Source organism: Oncorhynchus mykiss, chromosome 19, assembly GCF_057628025.1.
Source record: "Oncorhynchus mykiss isolate SJ-2025 chromosome 19, ASM5762802v1, whole genome shotgun sequence".
Classification (NCBI taxonomy): Eukaryota; Metazoa; Chordata; class Actinopteri; order Salmoniformes; family Salmonidae; genus Oncorhynchus; species Oncorhynchus mykiss.
In genome coordinates this window covers 63927871-63951633 of record NC_143040.1, presented here as the reverse complement: position 1 = coordinate 63951633, position 23763 = coordinate 63927871, and the positions used below count along the sequence as shown (strand labels likewise).

General features: G+C 41.9%; 1 protein-coding gene across 1 annotated transcript; it reads left to right on the top strand.

The window, feature by feature from the left end:
- Positions 1-534: 534 nt before the first annotated feature.
- Positions 535-22946, top strand: LOC110498132 (gamma-aminobutyric acid receptor subunit rho-1-like). Its single transcript, XM_021574734.3, has 10 exons — positions 535-1120; positions 7372-7428; positions 7659-7765; positions 15229-15296; positions 15864-16087; positions 20035-20117; positions 20255-20395; positions 20612-20764; positions 21022-21218; positions 21951-22946. The coding sequence occupies exons 1-10, from the start codon at positions 1005-1007 to the stop codon at positions 22266-22268; spliced, it is 1464 nt and encodes a 487-aa protein (XP_021430409.3). The 5' UTR covers positions 535-1004; the 3' UTR covers positions 22269-22946.
- The last annotated feature ends 817 nt before the right edge of the window (positions 22947-23763 follow it).

Below are 23763 nucleotides of genomic sequence, written 5' to 3'. Positions count from 1 at the left end.
ATTTTTGACTCTGTTCCATTAATTTTATTGCAGCCATAACACTGACCCCGTCCTCCTATAGATCCTCCCACCAGCTTCCACTGTACAGTAGGCAGTCATCATATGTTGGGATCAGTCAGAGTAATGAGCTATTTGATTGTTTTGCTATTGCTGTCCGTTCTCTTCAAATAGGTCGCCAAGAATACAACAAAATATCAAACATAAAAGATGCCTAACATTACTTACACCAATGCTCAAATTGACCTCCCATGGAACTATCCCAAATTCATGATCTTTCAAACATTCAAGATTACTTTATTTACAAGGCTGGATTGATGTGCTGCTGATTATCAACAACAACACAGAAAGAATGCGGTCTTTATAAAAGAATGGAGGACATCAGCGTAGGCTAGTATACTCTCTATATGATTCATTCATATTATCAAGGCTACTATTTGTTGAAATAGGTTAATCCTATCTAATAGTGACCAATCTCTTTGTGTATGTAGGCTAATCCCACATATCTATGTTTGTGAAACTCAGGCTGAAGCCGTATTTTAGCAGCCCTTGAAGATGTCTCAGCAAAATAGCACTGATAGGCACACAGCTGAGGGACTTCATGGTCTTCCACATCAGGGACTCTGTGTCTGACTGTGGGAACCAGATCCTGTATCTATCTCCCACCATTGACCTCCCAAACGATCACGCTGCATCATTATGAGAATTGGTCTGGGCGGTACAGAGCAGAGTAGAGCAACAGGGCAGAGTGAATGAGCCACATCCGCCACTGGAGGGATCAAATCTGTGCCATCTGATGCTCAGGGATTTATAGGTTTAGTCAAAATTGCTTTTGCCCACTGTGGAGATTAAGCACCGTGGGATGTTTGTTGGTCAGGCCAGAGCTGCTGCTTCTTCCCCGGCCCCGATGCTGTTCTGCTGAAGACAATGTCCCAGGACCCACGAAGAGAGGTTTTAGCCCTGGTAGGGTGTGGAATTTGACTGGAGTTTGAGTGGTTTACTGGGGTATGTGCACCATGCAGGTGGATACTGTGTTGGTGCTGTTCTGCGTCTGCCTCATGGGGGTTTCTGGGAGATCAGCTCATCAAATAGGTGACAAGCTGGAGACCTACAAACAGAGCAGGTAAATGCAAATTCCATCCTAGGATCTATACATAACATAGACTGGATGTATGGCATTGAATTTATCCTTTGATTGACATTTTATATCTAGACATGGGTTAAAATGTGAATCTGTATTGGTGATGGTAATGTTCTGTTGTCCTCACCTGTTCTGCTCCCCCACCAGGTGATTTCAGACTTATTCAGAAAGGGGATTTAGAGAGGGGGCCTATATTCCAGTATCTCATAATGTTCTATTGTTGGATGTTGTGGTTGTTGCTCCATGGGTGGCTGGACTGGATGTGGCGCTATTGGATGGAATGAATATCATTCTGATCAGTTTATGATACATATTTATGGAGCCCTAACTCAACCTAGCCTGGTCCTATCTGTTTTTGACATGTCAGCAACCACAGGAGGTGGCAAGACCGCACAAACAGACCTGGGACCAGGCTAGGGTCAACCAATACTTTGAAGTGCATACAGTTAACAACATATAGAACCAATTATGTGGAACTGAAAGATTAAGTGGCAATGAGGCATACCGTATATTACATACAGTACAGTATGTTACAGCTGAATGGCAAATCTACTACTTGCTTTTAACCTCTACAGGATCAATGTCTCTATACCTGTACAGTTGAGCTAATGTGATTAGCATGACAGTTGTAAATAGCAGCAAATTTTCCAGGACATAGACATGTCTTATATGGGCAGAAAGCTTAAATTATTTTTAATTTAACTGCACTGTCCGATTTACAGTAGCAATTACAGTGTAAAAATACCAGGCTATTGTTTGAGGAGATTGCACAACAACAAAACACTTTTATCATGGCAACTGGTTTGATACATTCACCTCTGAAGGTAAATAATGTACTACATTCAGTAATCTTCCTCTGATTTGTCATCCTGAGGGTCCCAAAGATAAAATGTAGCATAGTTTTGTTTGATAAAATCTATTTTTATATTCAAATGTAGGAACTGGGTTCTCCAGTTTGAACCCCTGCTGTCTCTGGCTCCACACCCACCCCGCCCGGCCATCTAGATGTGTGATAGTTTGTGTATAAGCTAATGATCCATCATGTATGACATTCCTGGGAATGTGTAGACGTTTTGTATGTTCTCTATAGTTATGTACTTGAAAATGTATAAATTGACCAATTCGACACATTTGGGCAGACTTCATACAAAATACTGTCCAGTATTGCCATGCTTCACTGGATCAATCTGAAACTTTGCACACCCACTGCTTCCACCTAGTGGCCAAAATCTAAATTGAGCCTAAACTGCAATAATACATTATGGCCTTTCTCTTGCATTTCAAAGATGAAAATACAAAAAAACGCATGTTTTTTTCTTTGTGTTATCTTTTACCAGATGTGTTATATTCTCCTACATTAATTTAAAATTTCCACAAGTTTCAAAGTGTTTCCTCTCAAATGGTATTAATAATATGCTTCAGGTCCTGAGCTACAGGCAGTTAGATTTGGGTATGTCATTTTAGGCAAAATAAAATTAAAAAGAGTACGATCCTTAAGACCGACGACGTTGTCTCAATGTTATAGCTTTAGGACAGTACATTTTCTAGCCAAGATATAATTAATCGCAAATACCATAACATGTTGTCTGGCCATATTGCCTACGGATTCATTAAAAATTTAAATATTATTTTAGATAACCTTTATTTTGTCAGGGAGTCAATGCTGAGACCAAGGTCTCTTTTTCAGATGAGCCCTCTATAGCACCACAATACACATACAATAAATACATCAAACTACACATCCATATAGGCCTACACATTAAAATGCACGTTATTATACACAACAATAATAACCTGCAAAATATGAAATGTTCCTAAAATGTAAGAGCTCTCGAGTCCTACAGTACAATGCTAAAAACAGAACTGTGCACCTGTTAATCTCTAGTGAAGATGATAATGATTTTTCCCATCCAAAAACTGCAGGGTGCCTTTGGACTCTACTATCAGCTTTGAGTGATTTATACCCACTTAGTGCATTCCAAAGGCCCTTTAATTTCCTAATCCCACAAACCATGTCTCCTCTAGACACAATTTCACTCTCGTGTGATCATGGCTCTTTGATCTATTCTTACAATCGCTAGTGAAAGTCTACACACCCCTTGCGCAGTCTTAAAATGTATTCTAAAAAGGAATTCAAACGGGATGTTCCTCTACCAATCTACACAACCTACTCCAGATGTTCCTCTACCAATCTACACAACCTACTCCAGATGTTCCTCTACCAATCTACACAACCTACTCCAGATGTTCAAAGTGAAAGAAACATATAGAACATTTTAAAAATGTATTAAAAATAAAAAAAACTATGAGGTCTTGAATGATTGCATGTGTCTTCAAACCTGAGTTCATATTTGTTGGAAGCACCTTTGGTAGCCATTATAGCTGTGAATAATTCCGAATAAGATTCTACCAACTTTGCACAACTCTTAGGGCAACATACAGTGCCTTGCGAAAGTATTCGGCCCCCTTGAACTTTGAGACCTTTTGCCACATTTCAGGCTTCAAACATAAAGATATAAAACTGTATTTTTTTGTGAAGAATCAACAACAAGTGGGACACAATCATGAAGTGGAACGACATTTATTGGATATTTCAAACTTTTTTAACAAATCAAAAACTGAAAAATTGGGCGTGCCAAATTATTCAGCCCCCTTAAGTTAATACTTTGTAGCGCCACCTTTTGCTGCGATTACAGCTGTAAGTCGCTTGGGGTATGTCTCTATCAGTTTTGCACATCGAGAGACTGAAATTTTTTCCCATTCCTCCTTGCAAAACAGCTCGAGCTCAGTGAGGTTGGATAGAGAGCATTTGTGAACAGCAGTTTTCAGTTCTTTCCACAGATTCTCGATTGGATTCAGGTCTGGACTTTGACTTGGCCATTCTAACACCTGGATATGTTTATTTTTGAACCATTCCATTGAAGATTTTGCTTTATGTTTTGGATCATTGTCTTGTTGGAAGACAAATCTCCGTCCCAGTCTCAGGTCTTTTGCAGACTCCATCAGGTTTTCTTCCAGAATGGTCCTGTATTTGGCTCCATCCATCTTTCCATCAATTGTAACCATCTTCCCTGTCCCTGCTGAAGAAAAGCAGGCCCAAACCATGATGCTGCCACCACCATGTTTGACAGTGGGGATGGTGTGTGTTCAGGGTGATGAGCTGTGTTGCTTTTACGCCAAACATAACGTTTTGGATTGTTGCCAAAAAGTTCAATTTTGGTTTTATCTGACCAGAGCACCTTCTTCCACATGTTTGGTGTGTCTCCCAGGTGGCTTGTGGCAAACTTTAAACTACACTTTTTATGGATATCTTTAAGAAATGGCTTTCTTCTTGCCACTCTTCCATAAAGGCCAGATTTGTGCAATATACGACTGATTGTTGTCCTATGGACAGAGTCTCCCACCTCAGCTGTAGATCTCTGCAGTTCATCCAGAGTGATCATGGGCCTCTTGGCTGCATCTCTGAGCTGAAAGTTTAGAGGGACGGCCAGGTCTTGGTAGATTTGCAGTGGTCTGATACTCCTTCCATTTCAATATTATCGCTTGCACAGTGCTCCTTGGGATGTTTAAAGCTTGGGAAATCTTTTTGTATCTAAATCCGGCTCTAAACGTCTTCACAACAGTATCTCGGACCTGCCTGGTGTGTTCCTTGTTCTTAATGATGCTCTCTGCGCTTTTAACGGACCTCTGAGACTATCACAGTGCAGGTGCATTTATACGGAGACTTGATTACACACAGGTGGATTGTATTTATCATCTTTAGTCATTTAGGTCAACATTGGTTCATTCAGAGATCCTCACTGAACTTCTGGAGAGAGTTTGCTGCACTGAAAGTAAAGGGGCTGAATAATTTTGCACGCCCAATATTTCAGTTTTTGATTTGTTAAAAAAGTTTGAAATATCCAATAAATGTCGTTCCACTTCATGATTGTGTCCCACTTGTTGTTGATTCTTCACAAAAAAATACAGTTTTATATCTTTATGTTTGAAGCCTGAAATGTGGCAAAAGGTCGCAAAGTTCAAGGGGGCCGAATACTTTCGCAAGGCACTGTACATGTACTGTATATCCATCGTTTTTTTTGTCAGAATTGCTTACGCTCATTGAATTTGGTTGGGAGTCATTAATGGACACCAATAGAATTAAACATTGTCTCTGATTTTCAAGCAAATTTAAGTCTGGACTGAGACTTGAACACTCAACACGTCTTGGAACGCCATTCTGGTGTGTCTTTGGCATTAACATTTGTTGCATTGTGTTTCTGAAAAATAATGGGTTAGGTTTTGAGAAGACTGAGGTGGGTTTTACTTTAACAAAAAAATGTAATAAAAATAAAATATTATGTTAAGATATTCAATCACAATTCTATTTTCAAGGAAAATGAAAAGCCCTTTATTTCAAAGTTACACATATTGTTGTAGATCACCACTTTTTCTCTCATGTAGATTGGAAATGTTATGGTCATGAACAGATGCCACACATTTTGTAACATTGGAACACAGTATATTGCTGTGAGTGAAACCAAAATGTTAGCGACACATAACTTGAAACAGGCCCCATAAACATATAGGGCGACGGACTTGAACATGTGTTTATTTTCTCTCTTCAAAAAACAACAGGAGAACACAGTCCATCAAAGCAGTATCAGACAGTCTTAGCTTAACAGACACTGATGGAAAACTAAACCCGACTTCTCACCCCACAGTTGTTTCTCTAAAGTTCATATGAAAAGCATTCTCTGTCCTCTTGAATGGCATGAAAATAACAACAACAGTCAGTAGTACAATCAGCTTCTGAGAAACGCAACGTTTGGTTATGACTGGACTGCTGTGAAACCTTTTCACGGAACTGGAGCAAACCCATATCCGGACAGAGCAATTCAAAAAATAATTGAGTTTAAATTGGCACCAGTGAACTGCGATGCACTTTCAACTGAGCCCTTCCTTGTTATGTGCACTTAACAGGAGTTGATTAATGACCCTGTTGTTGACTCTGTTAGGCCAGAAAAGGCAGGCAACTGTATAGCAACAGCAGAGCTATAGGAATCCCCAAGGCAGTGTTCTGCAGATAGACACACACACACACACATGCATACACACACACACAGACAGACTTTTCTAGACTCTGGCCCTTGGAGGGGATTGGAGAGACATTTGTGCCAAGCGGATTATCAACCAGCTGCTGGGGAGGACAGAGAGGAATATCACCCATCAGCCCACACCGGTTAGCGCCCAGCAGCACTCTCTCTTGCTCTCTGTCTGATTGTCACGGTAGATAATATTGCTGTCTGCTGTTCTCCTCTCTCCATGCACGCCTGTGGGGCACTGTCACAGCATGCACTCGCCCGCAGGCCACCCATTAATCCAGTTGAGGGTTTTTAGGGGAAAATCTATTTTTTGTAATTATTTTTTATGTTTCTGCCGTGACCTGGATAACGCTATCAAAGCGACAAGCGTTCAGATGTAGGATCCCTTTGAGCGTTGACAAGAGACGTTCTCTTGAAATAGTGTTTATCTGAATGCACTCATGCCCTTCTTGTGTTTTGGGGATGAAAATGGCAACGAATCAGCCTGATTTGGCTCCTTGAGTCAAGTTGAGAGTAAAAGACACATTTCTGCTTAGCTTTATAAAAAAACATGATAACAACCATTTCTACTGTCTGGTTGTTGCTTGTTTGAATTATTTATTTGTTGTTGTTGCTAAACTGCAGAAAACTTGCATTGTATTTCAGCCTGACAATGGTCTCAGTTAGATTAAAGGTTATTTTATACTTACGTCAATGCTGTTATGCAGAGCAATGTGAGTGCATGCATTTGAATTCATACTGGCCCCTTGTGGGATTTGAACCCTCCACTCTGGCATTGCAAGTGCCATGCGCTACCAACTGAGCCACTCCTGTGTCATTTATTGTATATCTATCACCTATACTGGAGTTCATCTTGCCATTTTGACCAGAAGCTGTTTGAAATCATTTTGTGATCTTTTCATTATGCCCAGGTTAATGTCACTATTCCTTTCCTAAAAACAATTTACAACGTTACAGGGCCTTTTTATTAAAGAATGTGTTTGTTTTTTCATATGATTGTGTTTTTCTCTTCGTGTTTTATGTTTTCTTTTGATGTATAGTGTAATAATGTGTACTGTATATAGCTATGTATTGTGTAATTGATGTGTATATAGATATGTATAGTTTACTAGCTGTTGATTGATGTGTTCAAATATTTTTCATCAACAGATCCAGGAGAGAAACATCAAGAATGGATGATGGAGGAGCTCACAGCAAGACCGCAAGGTTAGAGTTCAATGTCATTGTACAAAACACTGATCTGCAAAAGTGGTTTGCCAATTTGAAGCATGACAGGAAAAGTTTTATCAATACATTTGATATTGTAAATATAGCAAAGCTGATATTGTAAAATGCTACCGTACTTGACAGTGTACAACATGTCTTTGCCCATTGAAAAAAGAGATCCTCAACTTACAGCCTAACCCTAAAAAGACAACCTCTTTTCCTCACTACAGCCCAATCCTAAAACGAGGTCCAGACATGACAAAATCTCCCATGACAAAATCTGAGCAGCTCTTAAGAATAGATGACCATGACTTTACCATGAGACCAGCATTTGGAGGTAAGACTTTACAGGAGTCATATAATGTGTATATTTCTACCTAGTAAAATCATCAGGTTTAGTATGTGAAAAACATGCTCCACATAAGCTTTGTACCTACCCTGCATCAACACTAATTATTACTTTGATGGTAATGCACAAATGGGTTTTTGACTCCCTTTAGTTGTGTTTGCTGTTTTGATGTTTCTTAGAGCACCAACACAAACTCCTTTTTAACTTTAAACAGGGTCAGACAATCTATCCAATGGTCTTATCAGCTCAGCCCTCTAGAAGCCCTAATGACACCAATAACATGGCAAGCTGTATATTGTCATGCAAGTACAGATGTTGGATCTTACTTTGATCACTCTTTTGTTGCTAAGAATTTTCATGAACCCCTACAAAAAATGTCCATTCATTATAATCCACATAATAATTAACATTTCCTGTTGCTGCAGGACTATTTTCCTGCTGTAGCAAACTGTCTCAAATGAAGATCCTATATTTGTACTCTTTCTTTTAACACAGATGTTGACAGAGTGTTTGTGGTTTCATGGTCATCGTACAGGGGATTTACTGTTGTGGGATTACAGGACATATCCCACTGGGCACACACTGGTTGAATCAAAGTTGTTTCAACATAATTTGTCAACATATTTTGATGTGGAACCAGTGTGAAAAATACATTGGATTTTTAAAAGTAATCAACCAGTACTGTTTTCATTTCATTTCAACCAGCGTTTTACACATTGAAATTAGGGTAAAACTTAAATTGAAATACATTGATTTACATAAATCTTCTGTAATTTCAACATAATAATTGGATCTATGCATTTGTTGAAATTTCACATGGAAACGTTCAAAATCTTTTCATCCTATATTCAATATACACTGATTATACAAAACATGCTCTTTCCATGACATAGACTGACCAGGTGAATCCAGGTGAAAGCTATGATCCCTTATTGACGTCAATTGTTAAATCCACTTCAATCAGTGTAGATGAAGGGGAGGAGACAGTTAAAGAATCATTTTAAAGCCTTGAGACAGTTGAGACATGGATTGTGTATGTATGCCATTCAGAGGGTGAATGGGCGAGACACAAAATGTAAGTTCCTTCAAACAGGGTATGGTAGTAGTTGCCAGATGCACCAGTTTGTGTCAACAACTGCAACGCTGCTGGGTTTTTCATGGGGGGTATGCTCTATATATATATATTGCGGGGTTGAACTTATGTAACATTTTATATTTGATTAGACATAGTTGATTTTACCTTGTTTCAATGTTGATAGTAAAATAATGTTTGAATCAACGTAATTGTTTCAACGTAATGCCATCAACCTAAATAAAGAGGTATATATGCTGAATCGCATCTCCGAGCTGACAAGGTAAAAATCAGTTTTTCTGCCCCCGGGCAAGGCAGTTAACCCACTGTTCCCTCGGCGCCCGAAGACACGGAAGACACATTTCAGTTGAATGCATTCAGTTGTACAACTGACTAGGTATCCCCCTTTTGAAATAAGGGGGCTGAATAATTTTGCACGCCCAATTTTTCCGTTTTTGATTTGTTAAAAAAGTTTGAAATATCCAATAAATGTCGTTCCACTTCATGATTGTGTCCCACTTGTTGTTGATTCTTCACAAAAAAAATACAGTTTTATATCTTTATGTTTGAAGCCTGAAATGTGGCAAAAGGTTGCAAAGTTCAAGGGGGCCGAATACTTTCGCAAGGCACTGTATGTCTTGTTTTATGAATACATAAAAATAAACAGCTGTAAATGCAATCTGAGTCTAAAAAAACATCACACTATGAATGACCCCTCTGGGCCTCCTTTAAAATGTATCCTATTAAGAAAGAAAATAGATCTAGGAAAGAGAGATTGGAAAGGCATCCAGATGTTTGTGGCTGCAACAACTGTGATCCATTGTGACCTAATTGTGTTCCTGTACTAAGGCGGATGATGGAGAGTGAAGGTTAAAACAGTTTAAAAAAAAATAGAATCCAGCCCGTCATGGCACAAGCAAATCCAGTTTATTGGCTGACAATGCAGCGCTGAATTTATTGTAGTGTATTTTTTGTATTAGGCTTACACTGACTGAATGAAACTACTGTATATTGCATTACACATAGTATAGTCACAATACATGACGTTATTTGTGATAGAATCAATGGTTATTGAAGCACTTGGCCAATTCTTTTGATACGGTAGACCATTCCATTCTTGTGGGCCGGCTAAGGAGTATTGGTGTCTCCAAGGGGTCTTTGGCCTGGTTTGATAATTACCTCTCTCAAAGAGTGCAGTGTATAAAGTCAGAAAATCTGCTGTCTTAGCCACTGCCTGTCACCAAATCAAATCAAATGTTATTTGTCACATGCGCCGAACCTTACAGAGAAATGCTTACTTACAAGCCCTTAACCAACAATGCAGTTTAAAGTTCCTTGGTGTCCACATCAACAGCAAACTAACATGGTCCAAGCACTCCATAGATCCCTAAAGAGGTAAGAGATAAGAATAATAAATCAGTAAAGAGCAGCAGTAAATAACTATAGCGGGGCTATATACAGGGGGTACCGGTACGGAGTCAATGTGTCAATGTGTGGGGGGCCCGGTGTCGAGGTAATTGAGGTAATTATGCACATGTAGGTAGAGTTATTAAAGTGGCTGTGCATAGATAGTATCAGAGAGTAGCAGCAGATTGTGGGGTGGGGGGGGGGGGCAATGCAAATACTCTGGGTAGCCATATGGCTTGGGAGTAGAAGCTGTATAGAAGCCTCTTGGATCTTGACTTGGAGCTCCGCTTGCCGTGCGGTAGCAGAGAGAACAGCCCATGACTAGGATGGCTGACACCGCCTGGTATAGAGGTCCTGGATGGCAGGAAGCTTGGCCCCAGTGATGTACTGGGCCGTACGCACTACCTTCTGTAGTGCCTTGGGGTCGGAGAACGAGCAGTTGCCATATCAGGCAGTGATGCAACCCGTCAGGATTGCAGCTGTAAAATATTGCCAAATCTTTTCCGTCTCCTGAGGGGGAATAGGTTTTGTCGTGCCCTCTTCATGACTGTCTTGGTGTGCTTGGACCATGTTAGTGTCTTGGTGACGTGGAAGCCAAGGAACTTGAAGCTCTCAACCTGCTCTATTACAGCCCTGTCAATGAGAATGGGGGCGTGCTCAGTCCTCCTTTTCCTGTAGTCCAAAATCATCTGCTTTGCCTTGATCACATTGAGGTTGTTGTCCTTGCACCACACGGTCAGGTCTCTGACCTCCTCCCTATAGGCTGTCTCGTTGTTGTCGGTGATCTGCAAACTTAATGATGGTGTTGGAGTTGTGCCTGGCTGTGCAGTCATGAGTGAACAGGGAGTACAGGAGGGGACTGAGCATGCACACCTGAGGGGCCCCCGTGTTGAGAATCAGCGTGGCGGATGTGTTGTTTCCTATCCTTACCACCTGGGGGCGGTCAGTCAGGAAGTCAAGGATCCAGTTGCAGAGGGAGGTGTTTAGTCCCTGGGTCCATAGCTTAGTGATGAGCTTTGAGGGAACTATGGTGTTGAACGCTGAGCTGTGGTCAATGAATAGCCCCAGATCGAGGGAGATTATCAGTGGTCTTGTATGTCTTCCATTTCCTAATAATTGCTCCCACAGTTGATTTCTTCAAACCAAGCTGCTTACCTATTGCAGATTCAGTCTTCCCAGCCTGGTGCAGGTCTACAATTTTGTTTCTGGTGTCCTTTGACAGCTCTTTGGTCTTGGCCATAGTGGAGTTTGGAGTGTGACTGTTTGAGGTTGTGGACAGGTGTCTTTTATACTGATAACAAGTTCAAACAGGTGCAATTAATACAGGTAACGAGTGGAGGACAGAGGAGCCTCTTAAAGAAGAAGTTACAGGTCTGTGAGAGCCAGAAATCTTGCTTGTTTGTAGGTGACCAAATACTTATTTTCCACCATAATTTGCAAATAAATTCATTAACAATCCTACAATGTGATTTTCTGGATTTTTTTTCTCATTTTGTCTGTCACAGTTGACGTGTACCTATGATGAAAATTACAGGCCTCTCTCATCTTTTTAAGTTGGAGAACTTGCACAATTGGTGGCTGACTAAATACTTTTTTGCCCCACTGTATGCAGATGATACAGTCTTATACTCAGCTGGCCCCTCCTGGATTTTGTGTTAAATGCTCTACAACAAAGCTTTCTTAGTGTCCAACAAGCTTTCTCTACCCTTAACCTTGTTCTGAACACCTCCAAAAACAAAGGTCATGTGGTTTGGTAAGAAGAATGCCCTTCTCCCCACAGGTGTGGTTACTACCACCGAGGGCTTAGAGCTTGAGGTTGTCACCTCATACAAGTACTTCAGAGTATGGCTAGATGGTACACTGTCCTTCTCTCAGCACATATCAAAGCTGCAGGCTAAAGTTAAATCTAGACTTGGTTTCCTCTTTCGTAATCGCTCCTCTTTCACCCCAGCTGCCAAACTAACCCTAATTCAGATGACCATCCTACCAATGCTAGATTACGGAGACTTAATTTATAGATCGGCAGGTAAGGGTGCTCTCGAGCGACTAGGTGTTCTTTACCATTCAGCCATCAGATTTGCCTTCAATGCTCCTTATAGGACACATCACTGCACTCTATACTCCTCTGTAAACTGGTAATCTCTGTATACCTGTCGCAAGACCCACTGGTTGATGCTTATATATGAAACTCTCTTAGACTTCACTCCCCCCTATCTGAGATATCTACTGCAGCCCTTATCCTCCACATACAACACCCGTTCTGCCAGTAACATTCTGTTCAAGGTCCACAGCGCAAAGTGGTGGTGGGAGTGGTGGTGGGAGTGGTGGTGGGGGTGGGGGTGGTGGTGGTGGGAGTGGTGGTCCATTTATATGCAGATGATACAGTCTTATACTCAGCTGGCCCCTCCCTGTATTTTGTGTTAAATGCTCTACAACAAAGCTTTCTTAGTGTCCAACAAGTTTTCTCTACACTTAACCTTGTTCTGAACACCTCCAAAACAAAGGTCATGTGGTTTGGTAAGAAGAATGCCCCTCTTCCCACACGTGTGGTTACTACCTCTGAGGGCTTAGAGCTTGAGGTAGTCACCTCATACAAGTACTTCGGAGTATGGCTAGACGGTACGCTGTCCTTCTCTCAGCGCATATCAAAGCTGCAGGCTAAAGTTACATCTAGACTTGGTTTCCTCTTTCGTAATCGCTCCTCTTTCACCCCAGCTGCCAAACTAACCCTGATTCAGACGACCATCCTACCCATGCTAGATTACGGAGACATAATTTATAGATTGTCAGTTGAGGTTGCTCTTGAGCGGCTAAATGTTCTTTACTATTCGGCCGTCAGATTTACCTTCATTGCTCCTTATATGACAAATCACATTTATTGTTAAAGCCCTTCTTACATCAGCTGATATCTCAAAGTGCTGTACAGAAACCCAGCCTAAAACCCCAAACCGCAAGCAATGAAGATGTAGAAGCACGGTGACTAGGAAAAACTCCCTAGAAAGGCCAGAACCTAGGAAGAAACCTAGAGAGGAACCAGGATATAAGGGGTGGCCAGTCCTTTTCTGGCTGTGCCGGGTGGAGACTATAACAGAACATGGCCAAGATGGTCAAATGTTCATAGATGACTAGTAGGGTCAAATAAAAATAATCAGTGGTTGTCGAGGGTGCAACAGGTCAGCACCTCAGGAGTAAATGTCAGTTGGCTTTTCATAGCCGATCATTCAGAGTATCTCTACCGCTCTCGCTGTCTCTAGAGAGTTGAAAACAGCAGGTCTGGGACAGGTAGCACGTCCGGGGAACAGGGACACACAGGCAGGATATAACCCCACCCACATTGCCAAAGCACAGCCTCCACAACACTAGAGGGATATTTCAACCACCAATTTACCATCCTGAGACAAGGCAGAGTATAGCCCACAAAGATCTCCGCCAAGGGGGGGCGCCAACCCAGACAGGAAGATCACGTCAGTGACTCAACCCACTCAAGTGACGCACCCCTCCTAGGGACGGCATGGAAGAGCACCAGTAAGCCAGTGACTCAGCCCCTGTAATAGGTTTAGAGGCAGAGAATCCCAGTGGAGAGAGGGGAAGCGGCCAGGCAGAGACAGCAAGGGCGGTTCGTTGCTCCAGAGCCTTTCCATTCACCTTCACACTCCTGGGCCAGACTACACTCAATCATAGGACCTACTGAAGAGATTAGTCTTCAGTAAAGACTTAAAGGTTGAGAACGAGTCTGCCTCTCTCACATGGGTAGGCAGACCATTCCATAAACATTTAGCTCTATAGGAGAAAGCCCTGCCTCCAGCTGTTGGCTTAGAAATTCTAGGGAAAGTTAGAAGGCCTGCGTCTTGTGACCGTAGCGTACATGTAGGTATGTACGGCAGGACCAAGTCGGAAAGATGGGTAGGAGCAAGCCCATGCAATGCTTTGTAGGTTAGCAGTAAAACCTTGAAATCAATCATTACCTTAACAGGAAGCCAGTGTAGAGAGGCTAGCACTGGAGTAATATGATCAGATTTCGTGGTTCTAGTCAAAATTCTAGCAACTGTGTTTGGCACTAACTGAAGTTTATTTAGTGCTTTATCCGGGTAGCCAGAAAGTAGAGCATTCCACCCACACCATCACTGCATCACTGCACTCTATACTCCTCTGTAAACTGATCTCTGTGTACCTGTCGCAAGACCCACTGGTTGATGCTCATTTATAAAGCCTCTTAGGCCTCACTCCCACCTATCTGAGATATCTACTGCAGCCCTCATCTTCCAAGTACAACATCCGTTCTGCCAGTCACATTCTGTTAAAGGTCCCCAAAGCACACACATCCCTGGGTCGCTCGTCTTTTCATTTCGCTGCAGCTAGCGACTGGAACGAGCTGCAACAAACACTCAGACTGGACAGTTTTATCTCAATCTCTTCATTCACTCAATCATGGGCACTCTTAATGACAGTTGTGGCTGCTTTGCATGATGTACTGTTGTCTCTACCTTCTTACCCTTTGTGCTGTTGTCTGTGCCCAATAATGTTTGTACCATGTTTTGTGCTGATACCATGATGTGTTGCGACCATGTTGTTGTCATGTTGTGTTGCTACCATGGTGTGTTGTCGTGTGTTGCTGACTTGCTATGTTGTTGTTTAGGTCTCTCATTATGTAGTGTTGTGTTGTCTGTCTTGTCGTGATGTGTGTTTTGTCCTATATTTAAATCCCCGCAGGAGGCCTTTTGCCTTTTTTTGCCATCACTAAATAATAATTTGTTCTTAACTGACTTGCCTAGTTAAATAAAGGTTAAATAAAATGTATTTAATTAAATTAAAGTACCCATTATAGCAATGAAGGAAATTAAGGATAAATGGTACTGCACTTGTAATTACATGTTTAAATAGGTTTTTGAACAGAGGTCCAGGATAGTCAATTAATTCTGAAAATCTAACCTCTCATTGAAATTTCTATCAATCCAATTTTATTTAATTACAGGACCCCCTATTCCAGTTGGGGTAGATGTTCAGGTTGAAAGTCTGGACACAATCTCTGAAGTGGATATGGTGAGTGGGATTTTAGTATCTTTACACAGTGAAGGGTAATCTTTCCTAACCTGGTGGAACGAGACTGATCGCGCGATAGCTCACATTCTGTTTGTGAAACAGAAACGTGAGCACAGCCATCAGTCTGCTTGACCAGGCAAAATCTTTTCCCCAAACAGATACTGTACCTCACATGTAGAATCCTCCAAACACATACAGTACCTATGTTGCATCCAAATAGCATATTCATCAATAGGCGTGATTGTCCTACAGCACTCCCACCACCACCACCGCTACCACTACCACCACCACCACCACCAACACCACCACCACCACTACCAACACCACCAACACCACTACCACCACTCCCACCACCGCTACCACCACCGCTACCACCAACACCACCACCAACACCACTACTGCCACCAACACCGCCACCAACACAGCCACCACCGCCACTCCCACCACCACCAACACCACCAACACAGCCACCACCGCCACTCCCAACACCACCACCCCCACCATAATCACTCCCACCACCAACACCCCCACTCCCACCACCCCCACCAACCTGCTGTGTTGTTTCAGGACTTCACCATGACCCTGTACCTGAGGCACTACTGGAAGGACGAGCGCCTGTCCTTCACCAGTACCAATAACCAGAGCATGACCTTTGACAGCAGGCTGGCCAAGAAGATCTGGGTTCCTGACATGTTCTTCGTCCACTCCAAGAGGTCCTTCATCCATGACACCACCACGGACAACGTCATGCTGAGGGTGTACCCTGACGGCAACGTGCTTTACAGTCTGAGGTAGCTCCACAGTGTTATGGCCCTGCTACACTATAGCCATCGGGCATCCAGCATTGCCAGGAGCCATCAGCCATTGAGGAAATTCTTCCTTTGAAATCAATGAAAGCTGCTGTACTGCCTGTGTTGCGCACAAATTGCATCACGTCCAAAGGGGGCATCCAAGCTTAAGAATTGCAGAGGTTCAATTTTCGCATGTTCATTCTTTCTTGTGAATTGAAATAATGAGAAATAAAAACATGCTCTGATATTTACAACTTCGCGAAGAAAGTTAATCTGTGTCGTTTACAGTGGGTGCAAATAACGCATTGTGTGCAGAACAAGCAAGGAGGTAGGAAAAGCCAAGCACAAGCTAGCGAGATCCTATTGGTATGTTGTAGCATGTGTTCTTAATGGAGCTCTCTCTGCACCACTAATTGTACAACCACTGACCATAATTTTTTACTTGACTATTGTTTCTGGCGTTATCCCTAAGATCTGGAAAGCGGCGCATGTCCTCACCTTAAATAAAGGTGGAGATCCTTCTGACTTAGATAACTACGGTCCAATTTCGAAATTCTTGCCTATCCAAAGTTTTCGAATCTCTGAATAACTTTTCCCTAAGAACTTTTTAAACTTCTCACTCTGTTCTTAATGTGCACAAATTCGTTTTTTGACCTGGACATAGCACGGTTTCAGCGGAAACACTTGTTTTAGATGATGTGTTAAACTGCTTGGATCATAAAAATCATTGTGCTGCCTTATTTATAGACCTTTCCAAGGCCTTCAATACCAATGACCATCACATTCTTATTCAGGGGTTGACTGAAATAGGCCTGGATCAGGCTTCTTGCAAGTGGTTTGAAAAGTATCTGTCAGACAGGACTAAATGTGTGATCTTTGATAGCGTTAAGTCTAGTTTCCTGGTTATCACAAAAACTGTACCACAGGGGTCAGTACTCTTTACCATTGATATAAATTGATATAAATAATATTGGTCTATCTGTTAAAATGTGTAATATTCATCTGAATGCAGACTACACTGTTATATATGCCATTGACCCAACTGCTGACCAGGCTATGTTAGAGCTGCAATCTGGTCTTCTTACTTTACAGAAAGCCCTGGTTTGTTTAAAAATTGGACTTAATTCAGGCAAAACTAAATATATGTTTTTCTGTAGTCCTTCAATGTTTCAGATGGACTACATATGTATTCTATCAAGGCACAAGGCGAGACCCAGGTGCAGACACAGGAGGCAGATGATTGGAGTCTTACAATGTTTATTAATCCAAAAAGGGGTAGGCAAGAATGGTCGTGTACAGGCAAAAGGTTGCGACCAGATCAGAGTCCAATAGGTACCGAAAGGCAGGCAGATTCAAGGTCAGGGCAGGCAAGATGATCAGGCAGGCAGGAAAGTAGTCCAGAGTCAGGCAGTGGTTAAAACCGAGAAGACTAGCAAAAGAGAATAGAAAAGGAGTACGGGGAAAAACACGCTGGTTGACTTGACTAAAGATACAAGACAAACTAGCACAGAGAGACAGGTAACACAGGGATAAATACACTGAGGAAAATAAGCGATACCTGGAGGGGGTGGAGACTATCACAGGGACAGGTGAAACAGATCAGGGCGTGACATATTCATTGGATGGTTCTCCCATTGATCGGGTTCCCGCCTACAAATATCTGGGCATTTGGATTGACAAAGACTTCATGTTTAAAAAACATACTTTTGAACTAGTTAAAAAGCTAAGATTTAAAGTGGGCTTGTTTTTCCCTAAGTAGCAGAAAGCAGATTGCAGTCAACTTTCCTGCCAGTTCTTGATTAGGATGACACCGTTTACCAGATTGCAGCAGCCACTACTCGTAAACCTTTGGATGCTGTAGTGCCATATGTTTTATCACTGGTGACAGGTTTAATACTCACCACTGCATCCTGTATCAAAAGGTTGGCTGATCCCCCATGAAAGTCCCATAGATCAATGAATTACTCCCTTTTTGTTTACAAAGCCCTACTACACAAGCTTACAACTTACCTAACTTCGTTGCTAACGTATAAAAGAATGAGCAAACAAACCCGCTCGCAGGATTTAACTCTTGAGGTCCCTCTGGTCTTGACCAATTTAGGTAAATCCTCTTTTAGTTTTAGTACCCTCCAGTGTTGGAATAACCTACAAAATTCCTTTCAAATTGATTCCTTGGTGCTACTAGGGCAGTTTAGTTGTTTCGATTGATTGTAGTGGTTTATTTGTTAAAATAGTTGTGTTGCGGTTGTGCCTTGTGGTTATTAGTATTAATCTTGTTTTAATTGTAATGTGAATAGTTTTTCCTGTTATGAGAAAATGTTTGTACTCAGGACACCATTGGGAATGCGACCATGGTCTCAATTGGGCTACCCTAAACAAATAAAAGTTTATAAAAATGTGAATTTCTGTTATGGAACACCTCTGTGAAGTGTGCGTGTGCACAAATTCAATTTGGCATTGCACTCCTTTTAAACAACGGCTTTTTTAAAAACTTTGGCAAAGCCTCAAGTGTATGAAACTATGTGCACTGGATTCGTATTATATTCTGGTTTTGGAAACAGAAATATTAATTGAGATCAGATGTTTCATCGATGAGAAAATGTGCTAAATGTCGGGCCAGTTTTACCTACTCCCATCCTCTCCCACTGCCCATGACTGGTCTTCCTCTCACTACCATATTTGGTGGTGAGAAAACGTCTCTGTGTAGCATTTAGAATGTCACATTGACGCAACACTAATGGCAACGCAACGCGTACAATGGAGCTGCAGTGTTGCCACAGACAGAAGGGTAAACCCAGACACATTACAGGGGCTATAAAGCTGAAGTATCTATGCTTGTGTTGCCCAACGGTCCCCCACCCACTTCGCTTCCCTCAGTTGTTTCATGGCCCCCCCCCCCCCCCCCACTGCACCGCTGATTCAAATAACCAACTCAAGCTTTGATCATTTGAATCAGCCGTGTAGTGCCGTTTAAGGAGACAGGTGGACAACACAGTTATAATCAGGACTGCATGACAAACATTTTCCGTTCCCTTGCCAGTGTTCTTCATTGAACAGATTTAATCAACACCAGTCCAATTGTAAACAAGACAGCCGCCAAATAGAGACCTCATGTAACCTTCAGAAACATCGGATATAACATTCTGTAGACTCCTAGCAATTAGACCTAGATCACCTACATGGAGTTGACATTGGAAAAGCAGTCTCAATCCCCAACAACAATGTTTTGTTAAATTATTTTAACTACAAATACTTTTTGTTAAAGGCCCGGTAGATTCAAAATTCTGTTTTCCTGTGTTTTGTACCAGCTGATGAAACTAACACTTTCAAAGTATGAAAAATGTAATCAGTGTTATTTCTACATAGGACATTCTAATCAGCAGGTTTTGCATGGGTGGAGTTTTGACTTGCTTGGTGATAAATCATCAAGCGGCATAAATTAATAGACCAATAACAAAGAGAGTTCCAAACTTCTCTCCCAATAAAAGCTAGTTTTCAGGTTACAATATCACTCCCATCAGGCTCCTCCACTCTGGTGAATTGATCTCCGCACCACAATCCTAACTGTGGTTAATGCACTGCTTTGGTGCCCTTTCCCGCTCTGCTCAGACCTAGCAAAAGTATAGCTTAATAAGAAATTGTTTTTTGCTCAAAAGCAATTTTCTTTATTTTTTACCATTATTATGAAGAACCTTTACAATAAGGTACTTAATTGTTGCCCAGAAATGATTTGATATTGAGATAAAAACTTCTGATACCTGGCATTTTCTGTTTCATACCCTATTCAAGTGAGCTTATAATAGGCATACTGATCCATTTCAGCTACAGCTCAGCATAAAGGCAACACAAACAATCAAAGCAATTCACAATTATAATCATCACTTTATATCCATATTAAATTCTGGTCAGGCATAAGTCAGGCTCTGATGCCACTTTTGTTCTCACAGGGTCACGGTCACGGCCATGTGCAACATGGACCTGAGTCGCTTTCCTCTAGACACACAGACCTGCTCGCTGGAAATAGAGAGCTGTGAGTGCACCTCTCAACTTTACTATTTACCTACACATCTCTGATGACATTTGATTATGTTTTTATCACATGATCAAAGATAAGCAATCATATTTATATGAGGTATTCATTGGGGTTTTTGAACATTCTCTCGTCAGATGCATACACGGACGATGATCTCATGCTGTACTGGAAGAAAGGCAACGAGTCACTGAACACAGACGAGAGGATATCTTTATCCCAGTTCCTTATCCAGAAGTTTCACACCACTACAAAGCTGGCCTTCTATAGCAGTACAGGTAACCCTGAAGTCACAGATTGATTAGATATTACAAAGACACGTTATAGCCCATAGTTGTATTTACAAAGACGACCGTGGGCCACATTAAATTGCCTTGCTGGCCAGATTTGGCCCGCTGGTCGTGAGTTTCAGACCCCTGCACTATGGGAATGGAAACAGGTGAAAAGGACTGGCTCTGTGTAGAATATCAGCTGTGTTTCTTTTTTCTTCTCAGGCTGGTACAACCGTCTGTACATCCACTTCACCCTGCGACGTCACGTCTTCTTCTTCCTGCTCCAGACCTACTTCCCAGCCACCCTCATGGTCATGCTGTCCTGGGTCTCCTTCTGGATTGACCGCCGGGCCGTCCCCGCTAGGGTCCCTTTGGGTAGGAAAGGCCTTTGCCAGAAGGACCAGGATGTTTTATTGGCTCTAGGCTAAATTGATATTTCCATGTTTTATTTGAGATATAGTACAGTCTTGGTGTCTTTCCAACAGTGATTGTGAAGTTTGTTTGGTCTCGACAGTGCCCCAAATAAAGATTGACATCAACTGTAAAAGATCAAGCCAAGACCTGGACTAAAAAGCTATTTCAATGGAGATCTGTCTGGGTAACTGTCTCTAATGTCTTTTGACTCTGTCCAGGTATCACCACAGTGCTCACCATGTCCACCATCATCACTGGAGTCAACGCCTCCATGCCCAGAGTGTCCTACATCAAAGCGGTGGACATCTACCTGTGGGTCAGTTTCGTGTTTGTCTTCCTCTCGGTCATAGAGTATGCCGCGGTCAACTACCTCTCTACCGTGCAGGAAAGGAAAGAGAGGAAACTAAGAGAGAGGGTACAGTTTATTTCATTTCATTTACATAAAATGTTTTTCTGCTTTTCTGTGTACTTTTATTTTTAGGACTACCTCTGGTGAACAACTTTGCATGCTGTATATTTCTCTATTTGCCTAATGTTGTGGCATGTGGAAATGAAACTACATAAGATGCCTCAGGAGGAAATCAAATCAAATCAAAATGTATTTGTCACATACACATGGTTAGCAGATGTTAATGCGAGTGTAGCGAAATGCTTGTGCTTCTAGTTCCGACCATGCAGTAATATCTAACAAGTAATCTAACCTAACAATTTCAAAACAACTACCTTATACACCCAAGTGTAAAGGAAGGAATAAGAATATGTACATAAAAATATATGAATGAGTGATGGCTGAACTGCATAGGCAAGATGCAGTAGATGGTATAGAGTACAGTATATACATATGAGATGAGTAATGTAGGGTATGTAAACATTATATAAAGTGGCATTGTTTCAAGTGTTAAAGTGGCTAGTGATACATTTATTACATCAATTTTTCCATTATTAAAGTGGCTAGAGTTGAGTCAGTATGTTGGCAGCAGCAAATCAATGTTAGTGATGGCCACGAACAACCTTGTTGAGAAGCCCTAAGCTCGAAAATTACTAAATACATTAGACATCGGTAGATTTAAAGCCACTTAAGTTTTACCGTTTCAAAGTATTGTCCTTTAATTCAACCTTTTTCTTTTTTACTCCCTGCTATCTGCAGTTGCCGTGTACATGTGGCATCGGAAACCCTGACGACGCCATGTACGACCCCCAGATCACTGGTTACACCACCATGGACGTCAACAGTATAGGGAACTATGGCACCGCAGGGAACTATGGGATGCCGGAGAATGGAGGCAGGCAGGAGAGGATGTTTGCCCAGGTGGTTCTGGGGGATCCCCAGCTCACGGGCCAGGTAAAGAGGCCAGGCTATGTGAACATTTGGATAGACACCCATGCCATAGACAAGTACTCACGGATGGTCTTCCCTGGTTCCTACGTCCTGTTCAACATCATCTACTGGTCCATCTACTCCTAACGCCTGGCAAATGGGGAAGGACCATACTACCCTAACACATCCACATGCTGCAGTTAGAGCACAACATGTTCGATTTCATTAGGCACCAAACGGCACAAAATTGATTGAAACAGGGATCGACTACCTGAACTTGTCCAATAAGAAACACAAGTTTTTGTTTTTCAGGGCAAAACGTTTGCTACATTTTGCAACAGTATACCCTCATGAATATAAAACAGGACACCACTGTAACTCCATTAACAAGGATAACGGCCACGCAGAGAGAAAACATGTTTCTGTTTTCAAGACAAAAGACTGAGATATGGATTATAAATTGTGAGGTGAACATTGCCTTCTTGACCCAGCCTCTTAAATGGACCTATTCATGTACAGTACAGTGCATTCAGAAAGATGGACATATTCATGTACAGTACAGTGCATTCAGAAAGATGGACCTATTCATGTACAGTACAGTGCATTCAGAAAGATGGACCTATTCATGTACAGTACAGTGCATTTGGAAAGATGGACCTATTCATGTACAGTACAGTGCATTCAGAAAGATGGACCTATTCATGTACAGTACAGTGCATTCAGAAAGATGGACCTATTCATGTACAGTACAGTGCATTTGGAAAGTATTCAGAACCCTTGACTTTTTCCACATTTAGTTACATTACAGCCTTATTCTCAAATGGATTAAATGTTGTTGTTTTTCTTTCTCAATCTACACACAATACCCCATAATGATAAAGCAAAAGCTGGTTTGTAGAAAATGTTGCAAATTGAAAACCTTTGACAGCGATTACAGCCTGTATTTGGGGAGTTTCTCCCATTCTTCTCTGCAGATCCTCTCAAGCTCTGTTAGGTTGGATGGGGAGCGTCACTGCACAGCTATTTTCAGGTTTCTCCAGAGATGTTCAATCGGGTTCAAGTTCGGGCTCTGTCTGGGTCACTCAAGGACATTCAAAGACTTATCCTGGAGCCACTCCTGTGTTGTCTTGACTGTGTGCTTAGGGTCATTGCCCTGTTGCAAGGTGAGCCTTCATTCACCCCACCTCAGGTCCTGAGCACACTTGAGAAGGTTTTTCCCTCGATCCTGACAGGTCTCCCAGTACCTGCTGCTGAAAAACACCCCCAGCATGATGCTACCACCATATTGCTTCACAGTAGGGATAATGCAAGGTTTCTTCCTGAAGTGATGCTGGCATTCAGGCCAAAGAGTTGAATCTTGGTTTCATCAGACCGGAGAATCTTGTTTCTCATGTTCTGATAGTCCTTTAGTGCCTATTGGCAAATTCCAAGTGGGCTGTCATGTGCCTTTTACTGACGAGTGGCTTCCGTCTGGCCACTCTACCATAAAGGCCTGATTGGTGGAGTGCTGCAGAGATGGTTGTCCTTCTGGAATGTTCTCCCATCTCCACAGAGGAACTCTGGAGCTCTGTCAGGGTGACCATCAGGTTCTTGGTCACCTGCCTGACCAAGACCCTTCTCCCCCGATTGTTTGGCCGGGTGG